Here is a 19404-nt window from a genome sequence, read left to right on the forward strand (position 1 = left end):
ACCGCACTGGCTAACCACAAGTCACACAAGCAACTCCTTTAGACACTCCAGTTTCCCAGTATCACCACCAGTCCCATTCATTATGGGGACGAATGGTTATGAAAACCAATACCCCGGTAAAAGAAAAGAGGTTCTCTAGATCCCAAAGGACTAAGCCCCAGACCTACGTCAATATACAAATCAGATCTTACCCACAATCGCGCTGTTGCCAGTCCTTTAGAATCTAAAATCTAAAGGTTTATTCATAAAAGGAAAAAGATATAGATGAGAGCTAGAATTGTTTAAATGGAATCAATTACATACAGTAATGGCAAAGTTCTTGGTTCAGGCTTGTAGTAGTAACAGAATAAACTACAGGTTCAAATCAAGTCTCTGGAGTGTATCCACAGCTGGGATGGGTCATCAGTACTTTGTGTAGAGCTTCCATTTGTAGCAAAGTCTCTCCAGAGGTAAGAAGCAGGATTGAAGACAAGATGGAGGAGCTGCAGCAGCTTTTTAGTCTCTTGTCATGTGGTCTCTGCTTTCTTTGTCCCAAAGACATGCATTCAGTCACATGGCAAGAAAAAATCTTAGAGTTCTGTCCATAGGCAAGACCCCGCATACCTTGCTCTGTCACAAGGTGTATCTGCCTTCTCTCAATGGGTCAGTTGTATAGCTGATGATCCTTAATGGACCATCAAGTAGGCTAGGCAGTGCTGATGCCAAATTGTCTGGGGTGTCACCCAACATAGCACAAGTTTGAAATACAGACAGTATAGAGCCAGTACTTACAACTTTAAATATAAAAATGATACATACGTACAGATAGCATAATCATAACCAGCAAACCATAACCTTGTCTTAGACATCTTATTTGACCCTCTTTATACAAGATTTGGTGCCACTACAGGACCTAAGTTGTAACAATGATCTATACGGATCCAGTCCATATTAATAAGTCACAGAAGTACTCTTATTATGTATACTTATGCAAAGAAAATTTATACTTACAACCTAATGAAATGAACATTATGATCACTGTTCTTTTTTCAAGGGTATTCATGTTTTTTTAAAAAACATTCACATAATATGATCATAGTAGCACAAAAACCTACAAATAGCCCTATCCCAGCTATGCCTAAAACTAGCTCTTACATATATGTATATATATTTAATTTGATAAGAGCAGATTACCGTTCCCTACTCGATAGGAGCAAATTTAAATTCATTTGATTACATACTGTTAGAGTTAATACTCTAGCCTAATTATTTAAAATTTATTGCAGGGTAGTTTTATTTATTTTATTTATTGCATAGTTCTTTCACAGACTGAACGTATTGCCAGAAGGATATCATAATGCCAAACAGATTTGCACAGTGATAACCAAATACTTTGGCTTGCCTAAGGTAATGTACAGTATAATATTATTTCCATAATTGTTGCAGTATAGGGAGCCAGACATCTTGTGATGCAGCTGTTTGGTGGTGTGGTTCCCCTCATCCCCCAATAAATTGTTGGAGTTGCATTGTTTTTAATTATTTAATTTTGATTTAATTGATGCTCAAGCTTACATTATTTGCCTTTGGAAGTTCCTGCTACCTTCAGAGGATTTGCAGTTAATTATCTGAGTTTGTTATACATACAGCATTTCAGCGGGTCTTCATTTATCTGCTTAAAGTTTAGTTTCAAATGTATTTTTCATCAGTGTACCCACATCTCAATAGCTTTTCTTCTTCTGATGCTTTAGCATTTCCTCTTTGTGCTGCTGGCATTTCTAGGCCATTGTTCAGGGTTCTGTGATGATGCTTTAATTATTAGCATTACTGAACATGATTTCTATTACCACTCTTACTTTGACAATCTCAGGATCCCTAATTATACTATCTGTTGCTTCACTGGAAGTCTTTATAGAACTGTCATTCAGATTTTCTTCAAAGATTATAAATATAGTTGATTGGGTTAGGGTTACCAAGGGATTATATCCTGATTTTATGGTATCTGTGTTACCTTGATAGGTTGTCAGCCACTTTATATTTGAAATCTAACGTTCAGCTCCATTTGTAATAGGAGTTTGGTGTTCTTGTGCTATTTCTTCTATTCTAGATTCCTGGTAGATACCGTATATACTCGTTCATAAGCCAAATGTTTTTGGTAAAAAAGTGACGCATCAGGGTTGGCTTATAAATGGGTCTACATCAAAATTTGATGATTTAAAACTTTACAGAATCATTAAATTGAATATCTAATACATTGTCTTTTTGTTTGCTTGGAGCGTCTGCAGGAATGGAGCCCCTCAGGTCCCTGTGGCTGGGAACAGCGAATCGCGGCCACAAGGAGCTATGGGGCTTCATGCCTGCAGTTGTTCCAGGTAAAGAAAACATCTCGACCTGCCAGTGGCTTACCCTGATGGCCAGGAGCCAAAGTTTGCCAACCCCTGAAATATAGGGTCGGCTTATGAAAGGGTCATACAGTTTTTGCTATTTTTACCTAACCATCTTGGGGGTCGGCTTATAAATGAACGGGCTAATGAACAAGTATATATGGTACTTTTGTGACTCCTACAGGTTTATTTGTCTTTAGCTCAAGAAGTTTGTTAGATATTGATTCGAAGATTTTTATTTTTTGCCCATAAATCTCTGAACTGGTGATCCTAGAAAATCATTTTGTGAGGTGTGCTAAAAAAAAAAGTACTAAATATGTTGAACTCAGCAGAACTTTACAGTGAAATTCTTACTATTTGCATTGACCTTTCTGCTAACATATTTAATTATGAATACTAAGATCCAGATGAGGTGTGCTTCAACTGATTGGTCAAAGAGATTTGCTGGAATGAACTAGTCGTACATTGAGGACCATTAGCTTTTGTTAATTTGTCTGGAATCCCTTTGAGAGAAAACTGTGATCTCTTGTGGTATCCGTTGTTCTTTTGCACTCTGTATCTCGTATTTACTGCAGAGTCCACCCTTGGATGCCTTATCGTTGATGGCATGGTTTGTGTCTGGCCAGAATAGAGTATTTCAGGCTGTGTTTCTTACCCTTCTCAGTATCCATATGGGCCTTGTGGATTATGCTTAGCATGCCAACCTCATGCTGTGTGGCATTATGACACTATGTCCAGTGTCTATAATCCCATCATATTCAGTAATCCACTGGGTTTCTAAGAACTTCTTTTTATCAGCACAATGGAATGATATGTAAGAGGTTTAATATTTCTCTCACAGGGTTTGTCCAAGCTCTTTTCATTTACATTCTCTATTTCTGATTACCTTTTTGCAATTGCAGCCACAAACTGGTTTCTGATACAGTAAAACCTGTCCAGAGTGACCACTCATGGGAATTAGCAAAAGTGGTCACTTGTAAGAGGTGGTCTCTCTTCAAAGGTTTGCACCCTAGAGAGCGTTGGTGTTCTGTGGCCTGTGCAAGTAGTTGCTGATGACAGATGGTTTCTCTTCAGAGGTGGTCACATTTACAAAAGCATGTTGTTATGGGAAGTGTTGCACAAAGGTCATTGATGGATGGGTAAGCCTGGGATGTCCCCTCCACTCCAAACAAAGCTGTTCTTTCATACAATTCTTATAAAATCACCCCTCCTTGGCTTGCTAACAAAATGCAAATTCCAAAACTACATCTATGAAACTCCAGGCAAAGCCTTCATCTCAGGTCAATCCCCCCTATTTCTCCTAGTCTAAGGCATCTTCCCTGATTTGCCTGCACTTGAGGTTCCTTCTCTCAGGAGCCATCTTCCCCAAACCTAAATTTGTCTCTGCCTGAGGGCCACACCCACCTTCTTTTATAGCTGAACCAGTGAGTCAACAAAATCCACTTAACACTTTCCAGCAAGATGATGACCTGCTTATATGTTGTGGTTCTTCTTCAAGTGCTGATCCCAAAGTGTACTCCACTGTGGGGTACTGTCAGCACCTCTGGGTGTGGCCTATGTAGGGGTCTCCGCTTCTCTTAAGTGGCCCTCTTCACTTTGTTTCCAATCTGATCAGTTCCTGAATGCACACCTTAAACTGAGTCTGTCAGCCCTTGAATTCCAGAGTTGCAATCTCCTTCTGCTTCCTGCTTGCTTTCTGAGAGGCAGCCTGATGCAGGATTGTAGTCCCTTTGGTGTGTCAGGCCTCCCTCTCTCTTTCTGTTCTTGTTTTCTCTGTTGGCCACAGCTGTGAGTGCCTGTCTTATGGATTGGTAGTTCTGGCAGCAGTGTGGGGGCGTGATCAAGTTGCTTGCTTGTAAGCAGGAAAGACTCTCCTCTCCCTTCAGCCTATGCTCAGTATGGGGTTTGTAAACCCCTTTACAGATACACATGTGCTCCATAGGCCTGGGGCCAGAAAGATCTTGCAAGCAATGTCTGTTGGTCCATACCTATGCCCTTATCTCCGCATGCGTCATACTTAGGTCATAAAGGGTGGTGCAGAACACAGGCCTTTCCAGTTCCTATTTACTGTTACATGGTTTGAGAAAAATTTCTCCAGTGTCTGGAACTGATTCTTTCTCCTCATTTAGTAAATACTTTAAAAAATTCTTAATGTTTGTATATAGTTTTATCAGGATAGTTAGTTGTCAGTAATCCTCACTGCAGGTAATTCTCCCTGGTGCAGAGTTTAGATTTATGCCCCAGTTATCAGGGTTTGAAAACTGCATCTTCTGTCCTTGCTCCTTTCCAGTCAGTGGTGACCACAAATGCTGCCTTTGCTGCCTTGGAAATTCCTGCATCTCCTCCATGTGCAGTAACTACTGCTCTTTTCCCAGCTGTACCCAGCAGGTGTGAGAACCCTGTTTAGAAACACCAGTCCTCATTAGGAAGACTGAGACCATCAGGCATAAAGGACTCTGAAAGAAGTCCACCCCCATCTCCTGTGCTAGCCAACAGTATGGATTTCACTGCTGATGAAAATGGACCCAACTTTTTTTGATTGTCGGGGGAATTGGATGTACTGGAAGATAGGTCCATCAATGGTATTAGCCAGGATGGGCAGGGATGGTGTCCCTTGCCTCTGTTTGCCAGAATCTGGGAATGGACAACGGGATAGATCACTTGATGATTGTCTGTTCTGTTCATTCCCTCTGAAGCACCGGGCACTGTATCGTGTTTGAAGACAGGATACCGGGCTATATGGACATTTTCTCTGACTCAGTGTGGCTATTCTTATGTTCTAAGTCTCCTGCAAATGCCAACTCATCTGCCTTAAATCAGACACTATACATTCCTTTGTTTTTCCCAAAGCCTCACATCTCCGATGAATGAAGTCTCTTCTGTTCCCTCTCTGTGAGATGTGTATTAGCTTTTTACCTGCAAAAAATGAAAATGATCAGAAAGTCACTGACATTATTCATTGCTATAGCGGAACAAATGAGAGGACAACCTTCATCCCTTCAGAGGACCTCTAAGTGCTGTATCCTGCTTTATTAATCAGTGCATGTCCACCACACAGGGCGAGAGCTCACTCTGCCTGAGTGGCCTTACTTGACATTTGCAGAGCAGCAATGTGGAGCTCTAGTCATGTGTTCACTAAGTGCTATACCCGAGTTCAAGCCTCCAGAGATGATGCATCCTTTAGGTGGCGATTCTATATGCATCTATCTTGCCTGCTCCTTCACACCCTCCTTCTTACCCGAGCACTGCTTGTCAATCACCCATGTAGGGACAAGCACTCAAAGAAAAAAGGGAAGTTACTCAGCTCATTGTCACTGGAGTCTTTGAGATGTGTAGTCCCTATCAGTATTCCATTAGCTGCTCCTCTTTCCCCTCTGTTTCGGATCTTTAAATGATTTGTGGTAGAGAAGGAACTAGAGAGGTGGTCAGTCCGCACCATCTCTTACATCCTTGTAAAGCAGGAGAGCAAGAGTGCAGGTGCAGACCAATAGACACTGCTTGGAAGATTCTTCTGGACCCTGGTACATGGTGCACATGCATGCCGCACAGTGAAATACAGATAGGGACCACACATCTCAAAGAACTTGTTATATTAAGATAAGTAACTTCAGGCAGGCATCATTAGCCTTTTACAGGACCTCAGATTTAAAAATACAGGACAGAAACCACTGGAAGCAAACAATAGTTAACTAAGTGCCTGCAGAAGGGCCCTGGTTCAAATGCTGGGCAGCATCATGCCATGAAAAGGAGCATGTGCAACAGGGTCTGGTGCTATGGCTATGATGGAGATGACCTGGAAGACTGTCTGGATTTTCCAAAAGCTACAAGAAGATTCAACCAAAGCTATGGCCACAGAGAGGGTTGATGGATATCTGCCGACTACCATTGCTGTGTCTACCCATAAAGACACTTCACTGTATTGTCAGGTAAAGAGAGATATATGGCCAGCCCTGTTTCATGTAGCTATTTAACACTTCGCTGTCGCCCCTTAATTGCTTACTTCAACTATCTTTTTAGCACATAAGATGCTTTATTCAGTTACAGGCATACCTCTCTCCCCACAGGCACTGTCTTTGTTAAAATGCACACATGCCTAAATCCATGTGATTACTAAAGCTATACCATTCAGCTGGTGTGAGTGGTGTTGAAGAACAGGACATGGAGGAGAAGGATAATATGAAGAAACACTTAGAGCATGAATAACAAAAGCCCTGTGCAGAAAACCTGTAAGCGATTGCTTTTGTACACACAGCAGGCACAGTATTTTTTGGTCACCATTTCAGTTCATGTAGTAAGTGGGAGCGAGAGAGAGAGAGCGTGCGCGCTGGAGTTGATTCCATTTAGCAGAGAGACAATACCAAAGACAATCTAGAACAAGTGTCAGTCAACAGTTGTTTCTGTCTTACTTTTTTTCTGGTTCATTTGATTGTACTGCACTTGATTTCCCCTTTTTCTGCATATGAGATCAGCGAAGGGGAGGCTGGGAGCGATTCCATTTTCCAGTTTACTGTTTGTTTATCCATTATCCTCATTATATTTTCCTTTGTATGCCTTCACATATTCCCTTGAACATTTGCACACTAGCTTATGAGGCCAAGCCACAGTAAGACTGCTGCTAAACTGGACTCTGCTCTGGAAGAAAGATGAGGCTATAACACTTTGTAAACATGATGATGATGACATTAAAAGATCTGTAGTTTAATTTATGAGCCTTAGTTTATATAGCAACATTGTTGTCCTTGAGCACCAGCATGCTGTGTGTAAAATGCTGATGTGACAGTATTTGTGAGATAGGTGTTGATGCTGTTCTTTTTCTGATCCTGTTGCTGTTGTCAGAGATTTATAATTTAATTTGTTGATCTTAGGTTGTGTTCAAAATTGTGGTCATCTTGTTACTCCACAGCTATAAAACAACTGTGCTTTATACATCATTTTACTACAAAAACACAAACAAGTAGAGGAGGTGGGATTATGATGAGGAACTGGTCCACATCAATTAAAAGGAACAAATGAAAGGAATTACCTTCCATTTGTCTCTTTGGAAATTTTGCCCTACAAGACCCTGAAAACAAGATTACAAGGTCCATTAGATGAATATTTCTCCAGCCATCTGATATCTATAACTTTTTATGAACGAGTTCTTGTTTGTTTGTTAGGCTGTGTTGGCACATGGAGACCACATTAGAGCAACCCACAACAAAGAAACACCTTTTAAGAATAAATGGGAAAAGAGCATATGTTATGCTTAGGCTAACAGGCAATCAGCTTAACTGAGAAGTAGTGTAATGTAGGCATTGTGGGGGGATGCTACTGTTGATCATTTAGCTACTGAATCCTCTTATAGCATCCCTGTGTTGGTAGAATGCCCTAGCACAGGGGTAGGCAACCTATGGCACGGGTGCCGAAGTCAGCACGCGAGCTGATTTTCAGTGACACTTACACTGCCCGGGTCTTGGCCACCAGTCCAGGGGGCTCTGCATTTTAATTTAATTTTAAATGAAGCTTATTAAACATTTTAAAAGCCTTACATACAACAATAGTTTAGTTATATATTATAGACTTAGAGAAAAAGACCTTCTAAAAATGTTACAATGTATTACTGGCACGCAAAATCTTAAATTAGAGTGAATAAATGAAGACTCGGCACACCATTTCTGAAAGGTTGCCAACCCCTGCCCTAGCATGTTGAAAAGTGTTGTCTTTGCAATGGAATATTAGCACTTCATTGGTGACGTACTTAGTACCTTAGGCATCAGTGAAACACTTAATAGTCTAGGATTAGAATTTTTCTAAAGATTCAGGGCTGTCTTCATTCTTATTAATTCTATAATCATAGTTTATTATCTGATAATTATAGGTCATGGTGTGGATATGTCCCATCTCCCACTGAGAAGGCAGCTTGATTTTTTAAAACTACTATAGGCTGAGCAGATAGGCAAAGCAAGGGGTGGATGTAGTATCTTGATTCAGTGTGGCATACAATTTGGATGTACAATCATGATTCTAAATAGGAGGAGGAGGATACGTTTTAACGACCATGTCACATACTGTACCATATGTTTTTTCAACTCACAGTGCCATATAGAATGATGTGGCTTTTCATGATTAAACAAAAACTTTACGATTGTGTTTCTTTTTCTTGCAGATCACCAGAAATTGGAGAGGGAAGCTAGAATCTGTCGCCTTTTGAAACACCCTAATATCGGTAAGAAAATTTAATCACTTTATATGGTATGTGTCAGTACAGAAATTAAAAGAGAAAATATAGAATAGCTTCATAGGGGTAGAAAGTTGGGGGAAGTTAAAGGAAACACTTGGAAAGAAGGTTTCTTTATACAGTGGAGTTCTTTCCAAACTCATAATGCTCCCCTGAGATGTGATGTCCTATGAGGCGATCACCTCCAGCCATCCAAACTGACTTCGTCTCATTGAGCTCATGCTTGGTGTTTTTGTGACTTGCGTCCCTTTGTTGAAGATGTATACTTGTGACTTGCGTCCCTTTGTTGAAGATGTATACAGAAGAGTAAAACCCTTCCTCTCCTCACCATTGTGTCCCTACATTCAAGCATTCACAGTAGAGGCTGACAAAGATTTTGATTTGGGATGCATGTTGTCTTGAAAGTGTGAACCAACTGGAACTCATGATAACTTTGCCGGCCACGAGGAGTCACGCTCTGAGGAGCACTGAGACATTAGTTTATCTGCCAGCAGTTTCAGTGCACATCTATGAATATATACTTCACTTGAGCCAACTTTAGGCTACCTCAGTAGCCCAGCAGCAAAAGTATGATTTTGTCTCATACTCAGCAATGTCTCCTCCCCTTTAATGGCAATGACAAAGTGTTTTAAAAAAAAAACACAAAAACATACGAACAAAAAAACTCAAAAACCACAGCTCAAAATGGAGATTGGAATCACTCAAAAATCTCTATCAAAATTTCAAACACTTTGTTTTCCCCAGAGAGTTCAAAACACTGTGTCACAGCCAAAAACCAGAAAGTTCAAAGACACAGAGACAGGAGGAACCTTGCAACTCCCTTGAACATTTTCAAACTTTTTAAAAGATTTGGTTAGATACAGTTTGTTGCTTCTTTACTGTTCCCAAACCAGTTTGCCCATCCCTTTCTACAGTAATGCAATGTTGAAGATGATTAAGAAGAAATCTAAACAGTAATTGCTATGAAATGGAAAGAGCTAAAATCCACAAAGGACTGTTGAAATATATGACTGCATGTGATTAAATTCCTTTGTTCCATTGAATAGTTTGAATCAATATTATTATTGTATGCTGTCCAGCTGTTCTATTAGGGTTATTATAGCAAGTAAACATACAGCCTGAAAACACAGAAGTGTTGTAGTTGTTGAGGAGACACTGTTGATGTTCAATAAGATGGCACAGAGGAAATTCCATGCTGTGCAACCTACTCTGAAATAGGTAATTCAGTCAGTGAATCACACAACAGAGTACGCTTTTTCTTCTAATTGGCTGTTCAGTTTCAGAAAGAATATCGGGATTCAGAATCTTATGAGAGAGGCTATTTGTTTTCATGCTGTACAATCTCTATGAACACTATCAAGTCACTGAAATGTATCTACTCCTCTTTCCCTATAATAGAATATCCTGCTGAGCATGGGAAGTGTGTGACTGCCAGAGAACTAGTTTTATATTCATCCTAAAAGTCTCAAGTATTAAAGTACCTTGTTTGTACAGTTGAGTGAAGAAGTTTGCTTTTAGGTCTGGTCTCTATCTTGGAGTAAGATCATAGAGGTAGTTTCATGAGTAGAAAAAAATCCTGTACATTTACAAAGACTCTGATTTTCAAAAGTGGGAGCCTAAAATTAGGCTTCTAAATTCACATTTGGGCACCTAAACTAGAGGTTTGCACACTTCATTGCTAAAGCAGGCCAAACTGTAAACCTATCTCTAGCCCATGTCCCCTCCCCATAGGCGAAGGGCCTGACTAATGGGAGAGAGAGCCTGGCCAAAAATGGGAAAGGGTGAGGGATCCTGTGAGGGTCAAGCAGACTGGAGTGGGATGAGGATTTTCTGCTTTTTCCGCTTTTCACCAAAATCAATAGGATTCTGCCCAATGAAGCCTAGAATATTCCCTGAAATTCTGAAATTGATCAGATAGAGTTAAAAAGCTATTATACTACGTGCAGACAGAAAGGCCATCAAGTTGATAACAAGGCCTTGCCTCCCTTGACAAATACACAACCTCATTCTCATATGTGCTTAGCTGCCAGCAGCTCTCATAGACGTCAGTCTCTGGGGAGCTGTTCAGACCTTTTGCAAATCAGACCACTTATTTGGGTGCCTAAATGGAGAACTAGGAGCCAAACTTTAGGGTCCCACTTTTGAAAACTTAGGTGCAAAGTTTTCTGAAATCATAATACGTGGAAATCCTTTTTCTGCTCCTGCATTTTTGGTTTAGCAAGTGTTGATTTAAATATTGTTGTCCACGTTCCTCAAAAGTAAAATTAAATACTTTAAAGTGCTGTGAATGTTACAATGCAAATGAAAGGTGGGAGTTTTAAAGGCATCTGAAGGACTTGGGCATTCAAGTCCCACTGACTTTCAATATGTGCCTTACTCCTTAGGTAGTTTTGAAAATCCCATTCAAAGATGTAATGTGGATGTGGAAAACAGACACTGTAAAATTGGAGAAGTTTCACTTGCATTTATATTGACAGCCAGTCTTACTTTTGGGCCTATTATTGACTGAGGTGGGATTTCCAAAACTGCTTGATGTTAGCCTTATTCTAGTCCAATTGAAGTTAATGGTAAAACTTCAGTGGAACGCATAGCTAGATTAGTGCTGAGTGCATGATCTTGTAAGTTAGACTAGACTTATGTCCGTAACTGAAGCTGTATCACGTTTAGAACATAAAAAGATATGTTAATGAGGTATAACAACACATATATTGTATGTATGCTAGGCTGAATCTTTTAGTTTAAAAGGAAAAAGTGCTTCCCCATGTATTTATAAATATAAACTCCAGTGGGCAACAGTACCTTGAGCTTATAGCTTTGGACATTACAGCATACTACCAGTGAAGTGCTTATAAACAGTATAAAAATTCAATCTAAACACTTTTATTCCTAAAATTCTCTCTTGATCAGCAAGAATATGTGATAGTATCACAATAAAATTTAATTTCTGAAAATGTTTACAGAACTTATTTTTAGTAAGCTTTGTTATAGCTATGAAATCTGGTAGTAGTGTGTTAAAATTTACATATGGCAAGGGGTATATTGATGAGTATGAATACATTGGTTTTTTATGAGCGCAAGCCTATTTAATCTGTGAAGGACTATTTATATTTTCTTCTGCACTTCATTTTTCTCTGTGAGTGATGTACTGCTCATGAATTGATTGTAGCCTAGACTACAATGGATTCTTTTGAAAAGAAAGTCCTTGCTACAGTAAAAATTTAAATTAAGGTGCTGAAATGGTTCTTGAAAATGCAATCTGCAGAGAAAAGCAAACATCTGTTTTAATTTATTATTTTCCATCTCATAAGACTACAAATTTTTTTTTTTTTTTACTTAGGTTGGTTTTTCATAACTTGCAGTTTTTCTGTGAGTTAATTTATGTCTCTGTCTTTCCCTAGTTAGAATTAAATCATCCTTTCTCTTCTCTTTCAGTCCTGAGTAAGTGAGTGATCTGGTTTTACAGCCTCAAAATTTAAAAACTTCAATAAACAGTTCAGAACAAAAATCCCTTTTATTTTTTTAAGGTTGCTTTTACCTATTCTTAAGTGACAGTAACTGAAGTGCCATTTTTTATTGTTCATAGTTCATTTGATTAAATCTCTCTTCTGAAATTGTCAGCATTTGATTTATTTTTCTAGAACAATTTCTAGACTATATTAGACTGTACAGTTTATCTTTCATATTCGTGAGCAAAGCCTTACTGATTTATTTTCTGACCAGATATATGTAAAAAAAAACCCATGCCCTTCTTAATTGCCTTTCATGATGTTTTTCTTTATAATCAGATCAAAACAGCAGTGTGTTGATAAAGAAGCTTTTAAAATTGCAACCTAACCCTAGCCCTAGAAATACATTCATCCTTTTTTAAAATAGAAACAAATGATATTTCTCTTAAAAGGGGACTGATGCAGGAAACCAAAATGTAGACCACTGGCAACATACGAGAGAGCCTTTATTTTTTTGCTTATGTCTTTCCACAAAAAATAATTACTAGTGTCGAACCTTTGTAGGAACATTTAATTAATCTGGACAAGTCTATTAATTATTTTAAATTCTGTGACAATAGAGAAGTATCTAAAACACGATTTCTCAAATTTCACTGCACCACGACCCCCTTCTGACAACTAAAATTACTAGAAGATCCCAGAAAGGGGGACCGAAGCCTGAGCACTCCCGCCGTGGGGGGTGCCGAAGCTTGAGGGCCTCAGCCCTGGGCCCGAGTAAGTAAGTAAAGCCCTGGTGACCCCATTAAAATGGGGCTGCAACCCACTTTGGGGTCCTGACCCACAGTTTGAGACCCACTGATCTAGAATTAAACTTCTTCATCAACTTAAATATGTAGTTTTGATTTCCTGAAAATGTGTGTTTCCCTTGCCTTTAAATGAGGCTATGTTCATAGCAGGATCCTCTCTAGCTACTAACAGGAGCTGCATCTGAGCACTGCACTGCTGCTGACATCCCAATCTATTCATTGCACAGCTGGCAGAATTTGTTCTTCTTCAAGTGCTGGTCCCTATGTGTGTTCCACTGTAGGTGGGCATGCACTCAATGCATCTGGAGCTGGAGAATTTTGAAAGCAGTGCCCATTGGGTCCACACATGCCCTCAGTCTCCTTGTGCATCTGACTGAGGAGATAAAGGGTGAGTCGGAATCTCCAGTGTCCAAAGCTTCGTCTTTATTCCTTTATCTGTAAATAGCTTTAGAAATATTATGTTCTGATGCAGTACAGAGCATCTTTTCTGGGAAGGATTCCACTAGCAAATGCTATTTTGCCAAGTGGAGACATTTTTCTGTATGGGCAGTGAAAGACTTATAGCCCCATAAGTTCTCTTATTTTGTACTATATTCTTTCCCAAAAGATAGCAGGCTTGTCCATGAGCTCCTTATATGTCCACTTGGCAACAATCAGTGCCTACCATTCACCTTAAGAGGGTTACTCAGTCTTCACACACTCACTGACTAACAGATTCTGGAAAGGCCTAATCGGAACCTTTCTGCCAATAAAAAAGCTCCTTAATGGAACTTAAATTTTATTATTTCGGCACTCACTGTGCCTCCCCTTGTATCATTAGCTTCTTGCTCCATGTCTTTCCTATCCACGAAAGTTGCATTCCTGGTAACCATCATCTCAGCCAGGAGGGTTGGTGAGCTTGGAGTGCTGATGCAGGATCTTCCTTACACTATATTCCATAGGGACAAAGTTTCATTACATGTGCACCCTCAATTCACCTCCACTGTAGTTTCAGTGTTTCACCTAAACCAGTGAATTCACTTATCTGTGTTTTTTCAAAAATGTCACCCATCCTCAAAAGAAAGAAGGCGCCATTCCTTTAGTGTTCAACGAGGTTTTTGGCCTTTTACCTGTAGAGAACAAAACCTATCAGAAAGTCTCCTGGGCTATTTGTTGCCATAATAGAAAGAATTCAGGGTCAGGCTATATCCTCTCAAAGAATCTCAGTATGGATTTTGGGCTGTATTTTTGCTCTGCTATCATGGGGGTAAGGGCTCATTCCATGAGGGTGCAAGCTACGTGTATGGCATCGCTTCAAGAAGTGCCTCTGCTTGATATTGGCAAAGCAGCTGTGAAGATTTGTCTGCACATTTGCAAGGCATTGTGCTTTAGTTCAGAACCATATCACTGATGCATCCTTTGGAATGGCGTTCCTTCGTTTGGCTCTGCCACCTGCATCCTCATACCCTTCTCCTACTTGAGTGCTGCTTGTCAGTCACCCACAGTGAAATATACATAGGGACCAGCAATCAAAGAAGAGGAAGTTACTTACCTTATAGTAACTGGAGGTTACTGTACTTTAAGGTAAGTAACTTCCTATTCTTTGAGGCTCTGATCCCCTTCTCCTCCACCAGTCCACCAAAGATACTCTTTGGTGCTCCCAGTGTCCTCTACTCCCCTCTATAGCTGCCTTTTTTAGGGCTCCAGTTTCCTTCTATCCTCTTGTCCCCTACCCCACCACATCATTTTAAGGGCTCCAGACCTCCCTTACAGAGTCTTGCAGAAGAAAATCTAGGCAAACACACAGATAAAGGGTTAATGCTCTTTTATTAGCAGAGCTTCAGCAGTGTGCTTTATATATGAATAGGTTGTACACTAGACTAATTTATAGCAGTGCTGGAGTTCTCACCACAATATGATGGCCTGAGTCAACACATCCTAGTGAATTTAAAGTGACTTTAATGAGTATCTTAGATCAAGGCCTCAAAATGTTGAGGGTTTTACTAACTAGCTGAACCCATGGAGATCCCACACCTCCCCAGCCAGTTACCTCTCCCCCTGTATTATCCTCACTCTTACTGGAGATGTATTCTTTGTGGAAAGCCCAGAAGCCAAGAACCAGTCAAGTTTCTGCCCAGCAGCCAGATCTATCTGTGATTGCCCTTTTGTGCAATAACTTAATGAGGACCCCACCTTACCTCAGAACTTTCTAAATAAATAGTCTGGCTGGCACGCAGGCAGGCAGAAAATCTTCCTTTGTGTTCCAGGACTTTGGATCATCGGGACTGTTTGTAAAAACCTAGGACTGTCATAGACAAATCAGGACCACACCTTTGTTCAGAAACCCTGTTAGTTTATGAAACTGGCATATACTGTTTAATCAGTTAACCACAAGCCAAACCAAGTTGGACAGGACATTGTTTAATACATTTGCATAACAATAGATCTCTCATCACTGACCTTTTATTTTGAAATTTCTGCTGTAGATTCAGTTTATAGCACAGGATAGTACTTCTAGCCAGACCACATTCTTCTGAAAGTGTTCCATGTACATGGAGCCAGGGACAAACAAATTGTGTTGGTGTTCTGCAAGGCAAAAGATTTCCAATTAATATGGCATGAAATTCTTTGGTCTTAAGTAGTAGAAATAAATCCCAACTATGAAAAATATTAATTGGGTGAGAGAGATACTCTTGACATTCAAAATTCTCATGTACTTGTGAACCATGAAACTTTTTAGTTTAAGATATAAATTGCCAAGGTTTTAAATTTTCAGTGAAGAAAGTCTCAGGCTGTCAGTCTTGCTTTTTCAAAAAAGCAAGTAATAGACGATGATAAATTTAAATGATCTTCAGATCGTTTGGGAATACTGGTTAGTTTTAGCTGGGATTAAAGCTGTGTACTTAATTTGTTCATACCACTGGCAGTTCTGAAAAACTGAAAGAAAATATTGGGAATCCAAAAAGTAAAGAAAACAAAGTGTTTTGGGTCAAACAAAACATTTACTTCAACCCAAAACAAAACCCTTTGTTTTGATTTTGATATTTTTTAAAGATTTTTTTTTAATAAACTTGAAGGAAATTTTGAAATTGCCGTTTTGAATTAAAAATAGGTCTCAATTTTTTTCAGATTTTTTTTTCAACTAAGACAACTTGGCAAATTTTACACAAATTTGAGAAATGTTTTTGTCAACTTGAGCCTGCATTTTTCTCCAAACTAAATTTTGGTGGAAACATTTCTCTCAATGCTAACTGGGATTAATTTAGTAGGGATGATTTTTTTTTTACCATATCGATGAAATAAAAAAGTCTATTTTCCAAATGTTTTATCCGGATTCACCTCCAGGTATAAGAACAGAACATTATCCACTGAGCCCTATTGGTTATTAGGGATGATTTGTAATATTTATTTATAAAAACCTGGCTAGTAGTATCAATTCCTCAACGCCATCTCCCCTTGTCCCTGAGTCCCATTACCATTTCATGTGGTTTTACAACCATATTTTCCTATTTAAAAAAAGGGCCTGTATCTTCTGTTCTATGAAAGACCCATACAAATCAAAAGAGAAATGGACTATGGTGAAAAAAAATCACAAACTGTACACAAAATAAATTAGAAGGGAAACTGACTTTAGGAATTGCATAACCTACCCCAATATTTTCTCCTTTGTGCGGCTGTGTTTTAAGGCAACCTGTCACCTTTGGAACTGTGGGTTGGGTACAAATCTCTCTGCAGTCAAAGAGTATAGCCAGTTGGTCAGTATGAAAGGAAAACTCTCCTTTCACAACTTTTTCTCATTCCTCTTTCCTTTCTCCTTCTGATAAAATAAATTAATTTGAGCAGATTATTTCTGCAGCACTCTCAGATGCATTCTCATTTCCCATCTGAAGTTGGGAAACACAATCTTGGAAGGTTTCAGAGTAGCAGCCGTGTTAGTCTGTAGCCACAAAAAGAACAGGATTACTTGTGGCACCTGAGAGACTAACAAATTTATTTCAGCATGAGCTTTCGTGAGCTACAGCTCACTTCTTTGGATGCATAGAATGGAACACACAGACAGGAGATATTTATACATACCTCAGAAGAATTATGTGACACCATGAAACACAGACAGATAGACGAGCAGCAAAACCACAGTTGTATTTGTTTTTATTACACTTTCTCAAAAATGCCATCAAGGATATTGCATGTTCTAATGGTCAAAATTTATGGTATTATCAGTGAAATTCAACAAATCTGGGCAGGGCCGGCTCTAGCCTTTTCATCGGCCCAAGCACGGCGGCACGCCACGGGGGACGCTCTGCCGCTCACCAGTCCCGCGGCTCCGGTAGATCTCCCGCAGACGTGGCTGCGGAAGGTCCGCTGGTCCCCCGCTCCGGTGGACCTCCCGCAGGCGTGCCTGCAGCTGCTCCACCGGAGCCACGGGACCAGCGGACCCTCCACAGGCACACCTGCGGGAGGTCCACCGGAGCCGCCTGCCGCCCTCCCAGCAACCGGCAGAGCGCCCCACGCGGCATGCCACCCCAAGCACGTGCTTGGCACGCTGAGGCGTGGAGCCGGCCCTGAATCTGGGGTAATAAATCAGTGTGTAGCAGCTTTCCATTACAGCAGTTATTATATACCAGAAATCTTTGAATTGCCTGTAGGACCAGACAGTGCAGGAACAGGTGTTATGCTTATTGTGTTAATCTATCCCCCCACTTGTGTGCTCAGTCCTGTGAGGTGCTGAACTCTTCCTACAAAGTAACTTTAGAGGATCATGTTCTGAGTGATCTTGCTAAACACTGTCATTGGATACATTCGAGAGGAATAAAATGTTTTCTTGAACAGATGTTCAAGAGGACTGAATGGGTCAGGAGGCTTGTAAGAGGATAGAAAACCTTTCACAGCTAGATCACTGGTTCAAATCCAGTCCATAGAGGTAAAGAAAATGAACTCAGTACAATGAACACTCAGTCATCTAAGTGAAATTAGACAGAATAGTTCCTCAGGGATAGGAATTAACATCCCAAAACCCATGACACTAATTGATAGTAATGGAGCATGATAGGATAATGAGTCTTGTGCATAAGGGAAAAGCGGTGGACGTGGTATACCTAGACTTTAGTAAGGCATTTGATACGGTCTTGCATAATATTCTTATCAATAAACTAGGAAAATACAACTTAGATGGGGCTACTATATGGTGGGTGCATAACTGGCTGGATAATCGTGTTCAGGGATTAGTTATTAATGGTTCCCAATCCTGCTGGAAAGGTGTAACAAATGGGGTTCTGCAGGGGTCTGTTTTGGGACCGGCTCTGTTCAATATCTTCATCAACGACTTAGATATTGGCATAGAAAGTAAGCTTATTAAGTTTGCAGATGATACCAAACTGGGAGGGATTGCAACTGCTTTGGAGAATAGGGTCATAATTCAAAATGGTCTGGATGAATTGGAGAAATGGTCTGAGTAAACAGGATGAAGTTTTAACAAAGACAAATGCAAAGTGCTCCACTTAGGAAGGAACAATCAGTTTCACACATACAGAATGGGAAGAGATTGTCTAGGAAGGAGTACGGCAGAAAGAGATCTAGAAGTTATAGAGGACCACAAGCGAAATATGAGTCAACAGTGTGATGCTGTTGCAAAAAAACCAAACATGATTCTGGGATGCATTACCAGATGTGTTGTGAGCAAGACATGAGAAGTCATTCTTCCAATCTACTCTGCACTGGTTAGGCCTCAATTGGAGTATTGTGTCCAATTCTGGGCACCGCATTCAAGAAATGTGGAGAAATTGGAGAGGGTCCAGAGGAGAGCAACAAGAATGATTAAAGATCTAGAGAACATGACCTATGAAGGAAGGCTGAAAGAATTGGGTTTGTTTAGTATGGAAAAGAGAAGACTGAGAATGGACATGATAGCAGTTTTCAGATATCTAAAAGGGTGTCATAAGGAGGAGGGAGAAAACTTGTTCATCTTAGCCTCTAAGGATAGAACAAGAAGTAAAGGGCTTAAACTGCAGCAAGGGAGGTTTAGGTTGGACATTAGAAAAAAGTTCTTAACTGTCAGGGTGGTTAAACACTGGAATAAATTGCCTGGGGAGGTTGTGGAATCTCCATCTCTGGAGATATTTAAGAGTAGATTAGAGAAATGTCAATCCGAGATGGTCTAGACAGTATTTGGTCTTGTCATGAGGGCAGGGGACTGGACTCAATGACCTCTCAAGTTCCCTTCCAGTCCTAGAATCTATAAATCTATGAATCTTTGATTGGAGTGTCAGGAAAACAGAAGATCAGCAAATAAACAATTATGTTTACTTATCTATCTTCTCATTCCTAAAGTTGGCCCCTTAGGTCAACAGATGCTCCAGATCATAGTAATAGACACATCGGCTTCCATCTGACACATTTCACAATCACTAACATTCTTCTGTAACAGAGTGATGAGACCCAGCATCTATTGAAGTCCAGGAGGTGGTCGGCGGATGGGCACAAGCCCACCCGCATCTGAAGGCCCCTTCCCCTACTGGACCTGAGATTCAAATAATGACAGAGGACAACTAATGAGTAACAGGGTCATAGGTACTGAATCAGAGATCCAGAGGGGGACA

The 19404-nt window shown here is 40.1% G+C and overlaps 1 protein-coding gene across 19 annotated transcripts in view; it reads left to right on the forward strand.

The window, feature by feature from the left end:
* The window catches only part of CAMK2D (calcium/calmodulin dependent protein kinase II delta), a 289432-nt gene that overhangs the window by 96361 nt on the left and 173667 nt on the right, over positions 1-19404 (forward strand). For all 19 annotated transcript variants that reach the window (XM_030564353.1, XM_030564374.1, XM_030564366.1 and 16 more), the window contains exon 3: positions 8506-8565. In XM_030564353.1, the coding sequence (XP_030420213.1) occupies positions 8506-8565 (60 nt within the window). The remainder of the gene's footprint in view (positions 1-8505; positions 8566-19404) is intronic.

This window comes from Gopherus evgoodei, chromosome 5 (assembly GCF_007399415.2).
Source record: "Gopherus evgoodei ecotype Sinaloan lineage chromosome 5, rGopEvg1_v1.p, whole genome shotgun sequence".
NCBI lineage: Eukaryota > Metazoa > Chordata > Testudines > Testudinidae > Gopherus > Gopherus evgoodei.